Source organism: Coptis chinensis, chromosome 7 (genome assembly GCF_015680905.1).
Source record: "Coptis chinensis isolate HL-2020 chromosome 7, ASM1568090v1, whole genome shotgun sequence".
Lineage (NCBI taxonomy): Eukaryota > Viridiplantae > Streptophyta > Magnoliopsida > Ranunculales > Ranunculaceae > Coptis > Coptis chinensis.
Genome location: NC_141462.1, coordinates 81,963,964 through 81,979,364, shown reverse-complemented (window position 1 = coordinate 81,979,364; position 15,401 = coordinate 81,963,964). Strand labels below are relative to the sequence as shown.

Below are 15,401 nucleotides of genomic sequence, written 5' to 3'. Positions count from 1 at the left end.
TGATCAGAGGATGAGCTAATCTGAGGATGACTTGACTTGAGGATGACCTGACTTGAGGACGACCTGACCTGAGGATGAGCTGATCTGAGGATATGATGACCTGACTTGAGGATGACCTGAGCTGAGGAAGACCTGATCAGAGGATGAGCTGATCTGAGGATGAGCTTACTTGAGGATGACCTGAGTTGAGGACGACCTAATCAGAGTATGAGCTGATCTGAGAATGACCTGACTTGAGGATAAACTGAGCTGAGGACGACCTGATCAGAGGATGAGCTGATTTGAGGATGACCTAGCTGAGTGATGTAGGAGGATCTGAGTAAGATGATGTTGAGTTGTCAGATTGCACATTGATGGTACTAAAGTATCATAAGTTGGCGGATCAGTGCAAAGATGGCAAGTAATCATGATCTTTAGCTAATTGGAGTAAGTTTGGATGCGTTTTGGTATTTTGGCCATAACTTTGGCTACAGTTGTCAAAATCACGCATGTGATCCCAATTTGAAAAGATCTCGGCGGCGCGCACGCTGTCACCACCAAGCTACACTCTGTGGTGGCCAATTTCGAGGTCAAAATTCATTGTTTTCTCTTGCAAATTCACTTTTTTCTATTTTTGTCCGACCTGAGCTGATGATGCGCTGATTTGATGGACGACTTGGCTGAGGACGACCTGGCTGAGGACGATCTGATTGATGATGACCTGGATGATGGAAGGCTGATGGACGACATGGCGGAGGTCTTTGCATGAGATGTGGCTGGGATTTTTATATAACTCTGTGATGAGTTATGCTAGTGTGCGCTTCTCCTCATTGATATAGGTCCATAAATTAACATGCTTTGAAATTTCTGTTTGGGATTGGTTGAACCAACACCTTAGTTGACCTGGTAAAGAGCGACCTATAAGCTGGATTTTTGGATCTGTATTGTCACCGATTTGCCATAAAGGAACGTATGACATGGTGGTAGTTGCAGCCCTCGGGTTGGTATTGGATCAACTGCAAGTGATCTGTAAGTATGAAGTATATCTTGCAACATAGAATTGTACAAAGATTATCCGAACTGATCTAAAGATTAAAGATTAGTATAAATGAAGGATAGTTGAATGTAGCTAAACTTATCTCTTAGAACGCTGACTTTTTGCTTGTTGCCATTGATAGTTGAATTGAAGAATGCTGGATGTTCTTCCCTAGTGGTTTTTTAACCAGTTTCGTGGGCTTGAGAAAATAGCGTGGATCTTTTTCTCAAGGAAATGAAGGAAGTTGAAGGTACATTTTAGTCACGACCTTACAATCTCGGAGAATAGGGTTTGTATAAGATGTTTGACTAAACTCAGGTCGGTGTTCTAAGCTGCCTATGTATCCAGTTCTCTGATGAACTGTAATCAAGTTAGATGTAGTTCATCTTGAGTGATTGAGTTGGAGATAGAGAGAATGTGAGCTTCCTTTGAGAATGGAGAAGACGTCTCCTTTTATAGGCGTAGATCCCCCTTTTGCACTGTTTTGATGATTGTTTTTACTCCTTCCATTACGAAATAATAATCTGTCATTAATGATGTTCTTAACTAGTTTGCAGCGGTTACGTTTTATAAGTCGTTTGGACGACCTGACCTTAGGTCGTATGCATGACCTGCTTGTAGTCTAGACACGTAGTTTGTCACAAATGGTTGAGAGTGGAAGGTATTGACAGTCACTATTCACTTTTATTGTTAATTTTCATTGTTCACTATTTATGACAGATGCATGGCAAAATATCTGCCGCCCGTTACAATTTAAAATTTGTGTCGTCCATCTCAGTGAACTAACGCACATTGGAACGGTTTGGTGGGCCAAATTTGACTTGCAAACTATAAGTGCCAAATTTCTGATGTGATGTGTCACCCTTTTAGCATGTTACCATTGGACTTGCTCCTAGTGGTACATCTAAATTTATGAGAAATAATATAACATATACTAGGTTTTCTCTTAAACGACCATGTTATATAGTGTCTTGAGAAACTTATATAGTGTCTTGCACAGTTTATACTTTATACAGTGTTGTTCGTTAAACAAGTTAATAAGTGTAAATTAAAAAACTGTTCAAGACATTATATAAACTGCCTACAAAGTTTATGAGAAAGCATGTAACATAAACTAACGAAAATATTGTCCATAGGGGATCTAATTCTCCATTATGTCATTGAATTTCTCCCTGCAAAAGTATTGATAGTCCCTTGGCAATCCCTTCTACAAAATTATAAATTACGTTTGTTAAAGCACAAGGGAAGTTGGATCACTTCTATGCTGTTTTTATTTGGAATAATTCACTACTATGTGCAAATTTGGTTCAGTTAATCTCAATTCAGTATATTTTGTGATGGGCTTTTGTAGATGTATCCCTTGGAAACTCGCAAATAGTACTGTCTTATTTTAACCGTTCAAGGGCTCCTCATGGAACAGACAGTAGTAGTTAACTGTCAACAAGAAAATAAGAAGCTTTGATCCCTTAATAAATAGGATTTATTGTCAAAAACTGTTTTAACTTCCCAGTTTGAAAGCATCCACAAAGAGGCCTAAGCAAACACCAGCTTTCCAGTAGTTCACCATGACCACCAAGGACTTAAACCTCCCATTGGAGACAGAGAGGGGTTTTCTGTACATAAGCATCCCAATCCCCTCAATGGCAGCAACCACAACACCAGCCACTAATACATCCCAATCACCAGTTTGTCCAAGAATTGTAGCAAGTGCATTAGCAGTGTAGAAGCCCAACAAAAGGAGAAATATTTTCATGGGAAAGTTCTTTCTTGTTGCATTAAGCTTATCTAAAAGCTGTCTTCCACTGGCACCGACTATTCTCCCCAACCGTGTCTGGCCTAGACCACTATTGTCATCATTGAGGCTGTCTTGGCCTCCACTGCCAGGAGTTCCTCCTGTGTCTAATGCAAAGGCTATTCTCCACCCCCATCTTCTTTTCGGCCAACTGTTCAGACACAAAGCACAAAGAAACAATCTGGATGAAATCATTACTACTGGGAAGTTAAGGCATTTCAGTTCCAAGCTCAAAATTCCCAGCAGTATCTCATGTTTTAAAACCTTGTTTTGCAAGTGGCAATTGCAAAAGGAGAAAATAGGGACGAGCTTAAGTTCCACAGCAAATGGAATATCTTTCTATCCAAAAGGTATTAGAAGGCAAAACCTAAAAATTTCTGAATTACATGTGTCTAAGGTAAATATACCAACTGTGTACGTTCAAACAAAGGGAGTACTCATTCACCAAATCTCCAACATTTTCAATTTTTTCTTGCTCGGTATTGGATCTTGTGAACTGAGCAAGCACCATGGCTATAAATGAGTGAATTACGCATGTGGCGAGAAGGCAACTTCACAGCAGACCTTGCAGCTAATATGGATGCCTATATAAATGGGATGTGCCTCATCTAAATTACTTTAGATTTGATTGAGCTTGCAATTGGGAATAGGAATACCGCCTGGTCTTCCTTACAGTCCCACACACTTGTACATACTACTTCTTAATATCAATATATTCAAATCTTTTCAAGCCAAAAAAAAATGGAGCTGGAAAAATGTAAACAACATATCTGTTCGAGATACATGGAGCTGGAAAAATGGACACTTATCATGATGACCACGTTATATTATAAATGGAGCTGAAAAAATGGAGCTGGAAAAAATATATTCAAACCCTTAAAAGCAACATTTCTGTTGGAGATACATGGAGCTGGAAAAATGGACACTTATCATGATGACCACGTTTTATTATAAATTCGATGACTAGTTGCACAAACTAAACACTCACAGAGACAGATCACGTCCACGTAACATCAACTATTTCTTGAAGCGATAAGGAAGTGAAAGAGTTAGCAATGGATCGCATTCAAGAAACTTTTCAAGCCTATAAGCATTCCCTTAATAAATTTCAGAACCAGGAAGCAGTAAAGCAAATGAGATGGAGATCTACACCAGATGTACATATATAGACATGAAATAGGAAATCCTTTGAAACTTCAAAAAGCTTTTTGAAGCCATTCATTGTTATGCAAGACCCAAACAAGAACAAAACTTCCTTTCCACTTTTAGAAAGTTCTCATCACACATGGATGCATACTTCTTGTCCCAGCACTACAACCCATTATATAAGGGGAATCCCTATTGCCACACGGCCACACGTACATAAATATTTTTAAGAAAATATTTTGAAGTCAATAATCATCATTATGGAAGACCCAAACAAGAAAGAAAGTTCCTCTGCACTTCTGAATCTCATCACATATAGATGCATACGTCTTGTCCTAGCCAACCCTTTATATAAGGTGATATACTTATTCCCAGACATACAGACACTTCTCAATACTAACATAGCAGAGTTGTTCACGAATTGGAGATGAGTGAAAGAGAATTGATATCTTCAAATCCATCAACTTATTTAAATTTAGCAACTCCCACCTTCATTCAATTTAAACTTTCAGTATGACAATAAACAAGAAGTCAAAGCGATGACGTTTTGCCTAGGACCTCAAGCATTTTAAGCTTCAATCCGCATCCAAAGAGGAACAGAAGAATTCAAAGCATGAATCAGGAAAGGAACAATAGACAAGGCCATAGGCATATTCTAGTTAGCTTTTACACATCCAGAAAACTGTTAATCTGTGATAGTCAAAACCATTTGGTACCAACAAGAGCATTTAGGATTAAGAAAAATCTTCTTCTTTACCGCTTTTGACTCATTTTGTACGTATAAGCAGGTGTTCGTGAATGCGGGTTTTTACTCCAATCCGCACATGACCAAAACCTTAAAATGCAAATGTTTAAAGTTGACTTGATTCAAAGATAACAGTATAACTCATAAAGCTCCTTAACCACAACCAGTAAAACAAAATTTGAGAACGTACTGATTTATTAAAAATGGATGTACTGTTGCTATACTCGTTACGAATAAATTAAACATTCAGCTCATAATAGTAATGTAAGTTACATTGACACGGGTAAGCGTATACATATCCGTATCCAACACATATAATATGTGCGTTTTTATTTTGTTTTTCTCTTTTAGAATATGGTGCTCCACCTTTATTGTCTGAACATACAAAACAGAAGTACCCTTCTAATCCGTATGAAGTATAGCATGTTTAGGGAAAGAGGTGGCAATATATTAAATGTACCAGGTCACACTCTACGGCTTCGGTAGATTTACTCTAATAAGAATGCAAGTAGACAGTGCCACAAAAGCTATGTAATCATAGTGTTATTTGTTTAAATATACGTAATCATGGCTAGTGATTTTACTGTGAATTTCCGGCTATTTTTGTGAATCTCTAGCATTCTACTTCCCCTTTAATATATGAAAAAGACTTGGACATATTCTGAAACTTAGTAATTGAGAAATAATACCTCTTTCTGGTGACCAATGCAGTCTTTAAACTAAGCTCTGAAATTTGTCTGGCGAAACTTGGCTTGACATCCCAGCTTTGCAATATGTGGCACGCTGTAAGAGTCAAACACGACCTTTGAAAGCCTTCACTCTCCATTATTGGCATGCCCGTTCGCACCATAGCAGTTCTCATTCTACAGTCTACAAACTACTAAGTTAAATGAAAACGCTTACAGAGTTTTATTACTCCAATCTCAAAATATGTGGGTCTTCTAGAAAACAGTCTGTTGCATATTCCAACTCCATCTTATCACCCAAACAACAATATGCTGCATTCAACTATGAAACAGACGACCAGAGAGCCCTTCTTAGTTGTGGGGTTCCCTGCAACTTCACACCACAAGAAATAACCGTGTCGTCTGGTTAGCCCACAACTCGTTTTCAGCCCCGTGGGTTTCTAACTTTCGGGTTGGCCAGCCCAACTTGCGACTTTCCTCGAAACATTTCTCTACCAAAAAATTAGTTTAACTGAGTCTGTTAAGAATTCTTTGGACTCCTAATACAGACAGGCATAATATTTTTAGTTTTTACACCCAAGTTTGACCAAAACCAAAATTTGACTCATGTTTAACCACTTTGGACAAAAATACCCTATTTAATTATTTGCAACTATTTCTACAATATGTGAAACAACGAGATTTCCTCTCTCATAATCTCTTAAAAAGTTCATAAATTTTAAATGTATTTAAGTTATTTTGAAACTCAACATTTTAAAACATATATCTAAGTTATTTACTCCAGGCTTCTAGCCCTTTGGATAGTATTTTGTGGAGCAATACACCTGTACCTTTTGCTGTTATGAGTGGCCAAATTCAATACACCACTCTTTCTTTCCTTATAAATCTAAATTTTATTCAAACCCAAAATCCACTCTTCTTGTTCTGGTAGTTATCTTATCTACAGCTAGTTATCTTATTCAATTTTATTTTGGTAGTTATCTTATCTACAAATAGTTATCTTGGAATGGTGAAAAAGAGAATAAATTATATTAAAAAAAATGGTCTCGAGTCAAAAACTTAGATTCTAAAGATTTTATATAAAAAAACACTTACGGCGGATAAAAACAATGCAGGGTATTAAAAACCAAAAAAATTATTGGTTGGGCTTTTGAGTTGTTTTTTTTTTTAAATGAGACTTTCTAACCCAATTTCTTGATTTCTCTACCACGCCCTTGCTCATATTGTTCCTGTGTGTTTTAAATGAAAACAAATAAAACATATTGCATGTGCCAAAACGCTAACCCGCCAACGCTATTAATATAAGTTTACCTATCTATAGCGCCAGTTTTAACGAGATAGCGTCAAGTTTACACGCCAGTATGAGTGGCGGGTAGAAGAAATCTAAGCCACACGCCACACTGTGTGGCTGGTAGGGCTGTCAACGGGTCGGACCTGAATAGGACACTCCTAGGTCCAGGCCCAGCCCAAATCATATTTGATATTTTGAGTCCAAGCCCAGCCTAGGTCTTATTGGGCAAGTTCGGATTCAGGCCAGGCCTAAGTCCGTTAACAATACATGAGGGGTCTGTTAGCAATGAGAACTGTTATTTTAGTCTAAAATTTAATTAAACTTGTAAGTGGTAAAAGAATCAAACCCACAACTCTTGTGTGGCAAACACAATACTAACTAATATGGCTTCCAATTTTCTATATCAACTTTCAGTAAATATAATATATATTAATAATATTAAATATAAAACACATAAACTATTATAGATTTCGGGCCGGACTATTATCGGATTGGACATAGGTATGTCCAGACCTGGCCCAATAATCTTATCGGGCTAAATTTAAAATCTAAGTCCTTATCTTATCGGTTCGGATTCAATCGGGCTTCGGGCTTGTCCCGGCCCATTGACAGCCCTAGTGGTGGGTAGATTTTTTTTTTTTTAAATCTTTTTTCCCACACGCTTTTGGGAATGGCGGTTGGAAAGTGAAGAGTCCCAAAAAAAAAAAAAAAAATCCTCCTATACGCTATTGGTACTGGCGGTTATCAAAAAAACCATTGGTTTTGGAAACGCTAACCCGCTATCACTATCTACTGTACTATTGTGGTTTGGTGGGATAGCACACCAAACCATTGTACTTAGCCTAATGCATGAACTAATACGCAAAAAAAAAAAAAAAAAAAAAAAAAAAAAAAAAAAAAAAAAAAAAAAAAAAAAAAAAAAACTAGTACGTGTAATCTGGATATAAGAGAATCTTTAGGTGGTAGCTGGAAATTGGCATTCAAGTTGCCAAATCATACCTTGTCAAAAAGTGCCATCTGGGGTTCTACCCCTACGCCAGTTGAAGTGGGGCAACACCAATTAAATTATTGGCGGAAGTGGCCCGCGGCAGTATGAGTACAGTGCTAAACTTGTTCGCATATTTCCGACCAAATTTGTTACCACTAACATTTGCTATCCACCTAGACAGGCTTTTGATTCTCTCAGTTGGGAATTCTTGTTGGAGGTGTTGTCTAGATTTGGTTTTATGCTCCTGGATCTCAACTCACGGTTGGAATTGTGTCATCCGTCAAATATTTCTTAATTTGAGATTGATATGCTAATAGGCGAACGACATATATTTAGTCAATCGTCGCAAGGACAGACGGAACTAGGATTCAACGTGTAGGAGTGCAAGAGTATATGCAATCCTTAATTGAACTATATATATATATATATATATATATATATATATATATATATATATATATATATATATATATATATATACTAGTATTTTGGACCCGGGCATACGCTCGAGATCTATTAAATATATATATACTAGATTTTGGACCCGGGCATACGCCCGAGATCTATTAAATATTTTATGTGCTGAAAAGACTTTACAAAATGTCTCACACAATTTTCGAATCAGAATATATTTTTATTGAAAATAAACCAAAATATGTTAATGAACAGCGATTATGGTGCATAAGTACTTGGAAATTAAGGGATCAAATTGAGAAAGTCTCTTCACTTTGTGGTTTAGGATATTAAGTCGTTATTTTCAAATTGAATTATCTTAAACTCGATCTAGTTTGTATAATAGTTTTCTTAGATTTACTGTGATTTAGCAATAAATCATCACTGCTCGGCTTACGTACTAATGTGTACAAATCACTAAAATATCTATATATCAAATCACTAAAACAGATTGATTGTTTCCATATCCTCAAAGAATGTACTACTCCCACTTAAAAGATTTATCACATGAACGTGTTCTACGATGAATTGATGAATACAAAAAAAATCTCTTTCAAGAAAATACGTTCACCTACTTAAAATAATCCCCTAAGTATTTTCTCTTTTTCGAGGTGATTGTTTGTATACATGCAAAATATACTTATTCAATTCCAACATGAATAATAGAGAAGATCATGTCGTTCTATGTCTTTCGTCAATGTGAACATGTCAAAGTGTTAACATAAAAATGGATGGGTAAAATGAGTAATGACCATTAATTTTCATATTTGAACAATCTAATAATCAAATGGATGGAAGAAGAGTGTGTCTTTCAAATAACATTCCCTTTACAAACTTGAAGCTTCTAACACACACCTTGAACTTATAATAAAATGTTCAAATATTCCATCTTATTCCACATTTTATCTTATTTCTTATAGTAGATTTATCTATTCTCAATGTTTCTACACGCACATTGCAAAACAAAGTTCAGATGAAGAAATAGTACCACAAAGTTGTTCCAATATTACGCTAATGTTGAAAGGGTTAAGTTTGATGGTATCAATAAAGTGCCACAAAAATAAGTATAACAATAATTCACACACAAACACTCTTCACTCTTTCAGACTAAAGAATTATCATCTATCAATTATCAGTAGAACACTCGTAAGAATTTTTAAGCTTCGATATATTTTACTCCAAAATTATTAAAATTTCTACAACCAAAAAATGTTTAGGTGGCTCTCTTTGAAACCAAAATTTGTTGCATATCGAATAAATGTTGTTGAGCTATTGCAAGTTCAACTGTAGTTCCATCACTTTGAAATGTTCATCACAATACAAATTCAATGATAACTTTCTTATGCAATACCAAGAGTAGCTCATATAGGACATCATATTATTATACAACTTGGCAACATCCTACTCCATGATGATATGTATATTCTATAAGCATCCACATCTATTTATGAAGTTAGATAGGTGAAACATATTTGGCAGGATCCTACTCCATAATATGGACATTCTATAAGCATTCTTACCCATATCTTTTAGCACTATCACATTTTCTTGCACTTAGAATGAGTACAAATTTTGAAAATTTATTTTTAGCACTATCCCATCTTCCTGTACTCGGGAAAAAAAAACAAAACTTAGGAAACCAAAGACAGCTGCCTCGATCAGTTAATTTAATCATCACTCTTGAATGAAGTGATTTCACTCACCGTATCTTGTATTTGTTATAAGAGTCAGTCCAATTTCTGTTCCAGGACCTGAAATGAAATGTAAGAAGGTTGTATATATTCAGTTCAAAGAAAGCCAATGTATTATTTATAAATGAAATTAGTTAAGTATATATACTTAAGATTTTGCTTACCATTTGGGCTCTAAAGGAAACCGTCCCAAGTGCCAAATATAATTTTGCTTTTGAGTTCATTTGTGTTTCCCAATGATATCCGAATACAAAATCTAGATTGTTATAGTCAGCTCTTATTGTGATGGAAAAAGCTCTATGGATTTACATGTAAACGTATTATATTGCTCTATATACATTGAATGGAAAAACAACATCACACACATAACTATACATTACATCTACTTGTCTTCCAAATATGACTATCGGTGATCGTCCGATCTTTTCATAGTGTTCTTAAATCGATAGAAACACAGTTCTCTACATTAATGAGAAAGAACTTAGGAAAGTTTTCCCCTTGGCATTTGATCTTGTGTTAATTTTGGCATTTTCTGAATTGAGTGTTCAAGTGTATGTATGTGAGAGGTTGTGTTTGGATGATTATTAGATATATCATTAGATTGTCTAAAGAAACAATGTCATATAAAGAAGCATAAATCAAATGTGCAAATAAAAACACCCTTTCATAATAAGTTGGTGTTCTTTTTACAGGTTTAGACTTTCAATATGTATATATTATCATATTGTAGTCTGCATGTTTTTGAAAATTAGAATGAGATCCAAGAAAAAAAAAATGAAAAGAAAGAAAAGTGCATATGTAAAGAACTTGGGAGAGTTTGCACCTTGGCATTTGATCCCATGTTCACTTTGGTATTTTCTGAATTGAGTGTTCAAGTGTATGTATGTGAGAGGTTGTATTTGGATAATTATTAGATATATCATTAGATTGTCTAAAGAAACAATGTCATACAAAGAAACATAAATCAAATGTGCAAATAAAAGCACCCCTTCATAATAAGCGGGGTGTTCTTTTTACAGGTTTAGACTTTCAATATATATTATCATATTGTAGCATGTATGTGTTTGAAAATTAGAATGAGATCCAAGAAAGAAAAACGAAAAGGAAGAAAAGTGCATATGTTAAAAATGTGAGAGTGCGTGATAGGTATTCAGGCACTTACTCGGGAAGTATATTGTTCTACTTCTTAAGAAGTTAATAACCAACAACAAATGTAAATTCTAGGTATATGAAAGGGTTATGCGAATAACATTTTGAATGTTTTAATTCGATATATCTCACATAATCCTTAGAGAATAGGGGGAACCGTCGGAAGCTGATTGTACACCCTATAATAAGTTATTAACTGAAGAATATGTAGTGTTTTTGAGACCGCGTTAAGGATATATTCTAAATAAGTTGGTGTTGTAATAGGGAATTAACTTCTACAAATCACCTATTTTTTAGCAATTTTTTTATTTGATCAATTATATAAGAATTGGGACACTAAAAGTGTTTGATTCATATTAAGAAATTACCTTCTACAAATCACCTATTTTTTAGCAATTTTTTTTTATTTGATCAAATATATAAGAATTGAAAATACACTTAAACTCTCTAAATATAAGAATTAGAAATACACTCAAACTCTCCAAAGAGATTCTATGTACGTGGGATTGTAGGCTATTAGAAAAGATTATCTTTCATATTAGAGTGCCACATAGGAGAGAGAAAATGATATCTCTCATATTAGAGGGCCAGATAGGAGAGAGAAAAATCTCTTGTAGAGGTCTCTGCTTTAGTATATAGACTAGATTTTGAACCCGGGCATACGCCCGGGATCTTTTAGGTATATTTCGTGATGTAAAATAAATATTTTATTATGATAGTTTTTATATTTAAAAACTTTATGGTCTAATTCAAGTACAAAATGTGTGGCTATTTCGCGTAAGACTCCTAAGAGCATAAACAACTAACCCAACTAATGACGCAGTGACCCATTACTAATTTTACTATCATCACTTGAAGTTTCCAAGTTGAAGTAGAGTTTACAAAAAAAAACTTTCAAAACCATTATGCTTATTCTTATGACTTGCATTGCTTAGAAAAATAGTCTACAGCCAGAAATGTCATCCCTCCAAACCCCAAAAACATTGCACGCATATATTGTTCCAATTATTGCAGTTTTTTCTGTAGACATGCCCCCTACTTTAACGCTTGATGTCGGTCAATTAGGTTTGACTCTCATTAACCGTTAGTCGAGGTTTCTATTTTCTCCCAATAAAATAATAATAATATTTTATTATTGCATACATAATAGAAATTATTGAGGGCATATTCAGCATTTTATCACAGGAGTTTTAGATTTTTTTTTATTTATTTATTAGAAGAAAATAGAAAACCTGTATTAAGGGTCAATGAGAGTCAAATCTAGTTGACCGACATCAAACGTTAAAGTGGGGAGGATGTCTAAAGAAAACTAGAGTGGGGGGTTATATCTAATTCCCAATTATAAATGGGGGGAGGGGGGGTATGTCTAAAAAATCCTATTTGTTTGTTTTTAAATACATTTTTGAGTGCAATTAGTAAATCCGTTCTAAAGAATTAGTAATTGATTAAATCTGTAGTAATGTATAGTATATTGTTGCATTGTTTATTGTTTCCTTGAAAATATACTACTTCTTTGACCATCCCACCTCAGCACCTCTTTAATCTGTCCAGTATTTTAGTTCACAGTAATGTGATATAGGTAATGGTTTGGTTGTTGAATTGTTTAAGTAACACTGATGCTATGGGATGTTCTGAGAAGCCCATTCTTTTTTTGTTAGGATTTTTAAACTAATAGGCCAGATAAGTTGTTTATGTTCCTGTGTGGGTCTATTATATTAGAGAAAGAAAATGTTGTTTTCCAATCTTTATTGTACTTGGTCATGTGTAATTGTATATCACTGTATCACTGTATTAGTGTATATCATTGTATCTTTGTATGTATGTTGCTTTGAGTAATTAGTATACATGCTCCAGTTTCTACATCCAAAATAAAGTCAAATTATTAATGAGGTCTTACTCTCACATTTTAATGATTCAACTACATTGTCTAGATAATTTAGATATATATCTCAATCCCGGCCTGTCTAGATGTTGTTCTTAAAACCGCCACATACAACTGCCCATGTGTGAAAGCTGTAATAGATTCACATGAATTTCCAACCTGAATATCCTAGTACCTTGAAAAGAAGTGGAGGGTCTTTATGATTTTGGCAAGTCTCGTGCTATTAGTATTAGAATTTTTATGTCAAAAAAGTTGGGAGATCTTTTGGAAGTTTCAAGTGTCTTTGCTGCTATCAATCATGTGGAATGCCACCCAGCTTGGCAACAGTCTCAGTTGCGTGCCTTTTGCCAATTGAATGGAGTACACTTATCCGTGAGTTATAAGTTTTAAGAAACTTAAGCTTCTAACTTTAATATTATACCCCTCTTTGCAGAGCTTTTTTCCATATCTGGCCTTCACTTTGCAAGGATATTAACCATTAGGTTCCCCTGGTTCAGCATAGGTAAAGAGTATTGTGCGTAAGCATCTAATATTAAATGGTGTCAGAGAAATTGTTGAAGACTCCTGCACAAATTGCTCTTAGTTGGGGACTCCAAATAGGTAACAGTGTGCTGCCTAAGAGGCATGGATGGTAGAGAATCTTTACTGCTTTGATTGGTTGATTCCTGATGACTCTTTTGTGAAGTTCTCTGAAATTGAACAGGCAATAACTGGTCTCTTGTAATACTTTTCTGGAATTGTAGGTAGATTTTGTTCTTTGTGTGCTCTGATTACACTTAATCAATCATTGCATGTTGTCCACTTATGCATCTGAAGTCATTTATTATTTTTATTATTCAGAAAATAGGATCAGGGGTTGAACTGGATTTGATATGTACCATTCCGATGCTAGCTGGTCATATTTTTTGTGTGTTTGGTATTCTTGAGAATAGTATGTTGGTAACCAACATATTAGTTATTCACTAGTGCTTATTGACTTGTCTTCTACTTGTTCAGTTGTGTTTTTGGTGGTGTTGTTCATAAAATTAATCTATAATTTCTAGACATCAAAATTACGTATGTAGTACTATTTATCTCTTGATGTGGTGGTCAGACACTATATATTAACTTTGTTTTTTGTTTCGAAGTAACTGTAAACTTACCAAATGGTTGCATGACAATATTTTAACGCATTGAGTGAGAAGGTGTTGCAAAAGATTGGTTTGGGAATTGATATGTAGGGTATTGTCCATAAGGAGTCCAATTCAACAACCAATTTTATAACTTAGTTATCATTAAAAATGATTAAAAGTTTGGCTTTTCCGTGAACGACTACCACGATCCTCCGTTGACTCTTCTTCAGTTTCCAGTTCTTCAAAATCATCAACCAATTTGTATGACTACCAAGTCGGGTTCTTCTCCTACCCGTATCGAATAGAACATGCTGAGCAAAATCTTCTTCATGTAAAACTTGCTCGATTTAGATCGGAAAAATCGTACGGATTTTATGAAATCGTGTGTTATGGGCTCGAATCCTTAGTCATCTGTCTCCCTTGTTTGATTTCTTTTCTATTTTATTGCATTTTATATATTAGAGGACCTATATTTGTATTTAGTCCAATAAAAAATGATTATATCATTGATGTATCTGCAATTCAATATGGATGGATATATATACCACATATATATGCCTCTCTTACTCTCATTTTTCTCTATAATTTTTTATTACTTGAACAGTTGATTCCTTTTTTCTTTTTCTTTTTTTTTCCGCCTTAATCCTTTGGCTAATAAGATTTAAACTTCCCATATAGATCGAGAGTTTCCTAATAGGAACACAAAATGTGATGCTTTAGTTAAACCCTTCAATATATAAAAGGTTTTAACTACGCATTTGGTAGCAACTCCTGACACCACACGTGAACACCCCAACTAATACATCACAATTAATCTATGTAGGTACAAACTATAGCAAACACTTATAGTAATAAGAACTTATAAGTTATAAGTACAAAATATTCAAGTTCTTTTATCTCCCCCAGTCCCCTTAATATTAAACTTGATAGCTTAATTCGAAAACTTTTGGCCATCTCAACAATTAAGAGTCTCCTTGTGCATTTGCCCTACTCAATTTATCTTCTTATTTATTTCCTTCTTATATATTTTGAATAAATTATGATCTTTTTCCAAGTTACAGTTGGTCGATCTCATCCCTAGCTAGCGGTATTCTGATGGCCACCTGTCAATATTTCAAAATAGGTATTTATTTGGACCAAGTGTGTTCTATGCTCCAATGCGCCTATCATCAGTCTATCCCATATGTTTCATTCCCCAAGCCCCTTTGAAGTCCAAGCAAAAGCCCCATTTCGAGTCAAGGTTTTTGTGATGTTATGTCAAATGGATTCTATGTTAAGATGGAACCTAGACACGTACATGACATAGTTTTTTTTTTTTTTTTTTTTTTTTTTTTTTTTTTAGCAGTTAGGGGTTAGGCAGATCCCAACCTGTATTAATATTCAACTCAAGCTCTTTGATACATCATTCCCCCATCATCTTCCTCCACTATTACATGTAGCTCATACAGAAG

At 34.9% G+C, this 15,401-nt stretch overlaps 1 protein-coding gene across 2 annotated transcripts; it reads right to left on the bottom strand.

Annotated features, from left to right (window-relative positions):
* Positions 1–2,380: 2,380 nt before the first annotated feature.
* NPQ7 (antigen receptor-like protein (DUF565)) lies at positions 2,381–5,902 on the bottom strand. Of its 2 annotated transcripts, none has more exons than XM_086571792.1 (2): positions 5,388–5,902; positions 2,381–2,958 (listed from the first exon to the last, which is right to left on the bottom strand). In XM_086571792.1, exons 1-2 carry the CDS (start codon positions 5,558–5,560, stop codon positions 2,514–2,516), a joined length of 618 nt encoding a protein of 205 aa, XP_086427918.1. In that variant the 5' UTR covers positions 5,561–5,902; the 3' UTR covers positions 2,381–2,513. The 2 variants fall into 2 exon arrangements, with proteins under 2 accessions (XP_086427918.1, XP_086427917.1); XM_086571791.1 differs by having other exon boundaries at positions 2,381–2,988; positions 5,388–5,698.
* Positions 5,903–15,401: the final 9,499 nt, after the last annotated feature.

What these genes read in the sequence shown, in the direction of transcription:
- NPQ7 (XM_086571791.1), bottom strand. Translation starts at nt 5,560, where the DNA reads ATGAGAACTGCTATGGTGCGAACGGGCATGCCAATAATGGAGAGTGAA. An exon ending in GCATTGGTCACCAGAAAGAG is followed by an intron (nt 2,989 to 5,387) that starts GTATTATTTCTC and finishes GATTTCATCCAG; the next exon opens with ATTGTTTCTTTGTGCTTTGT.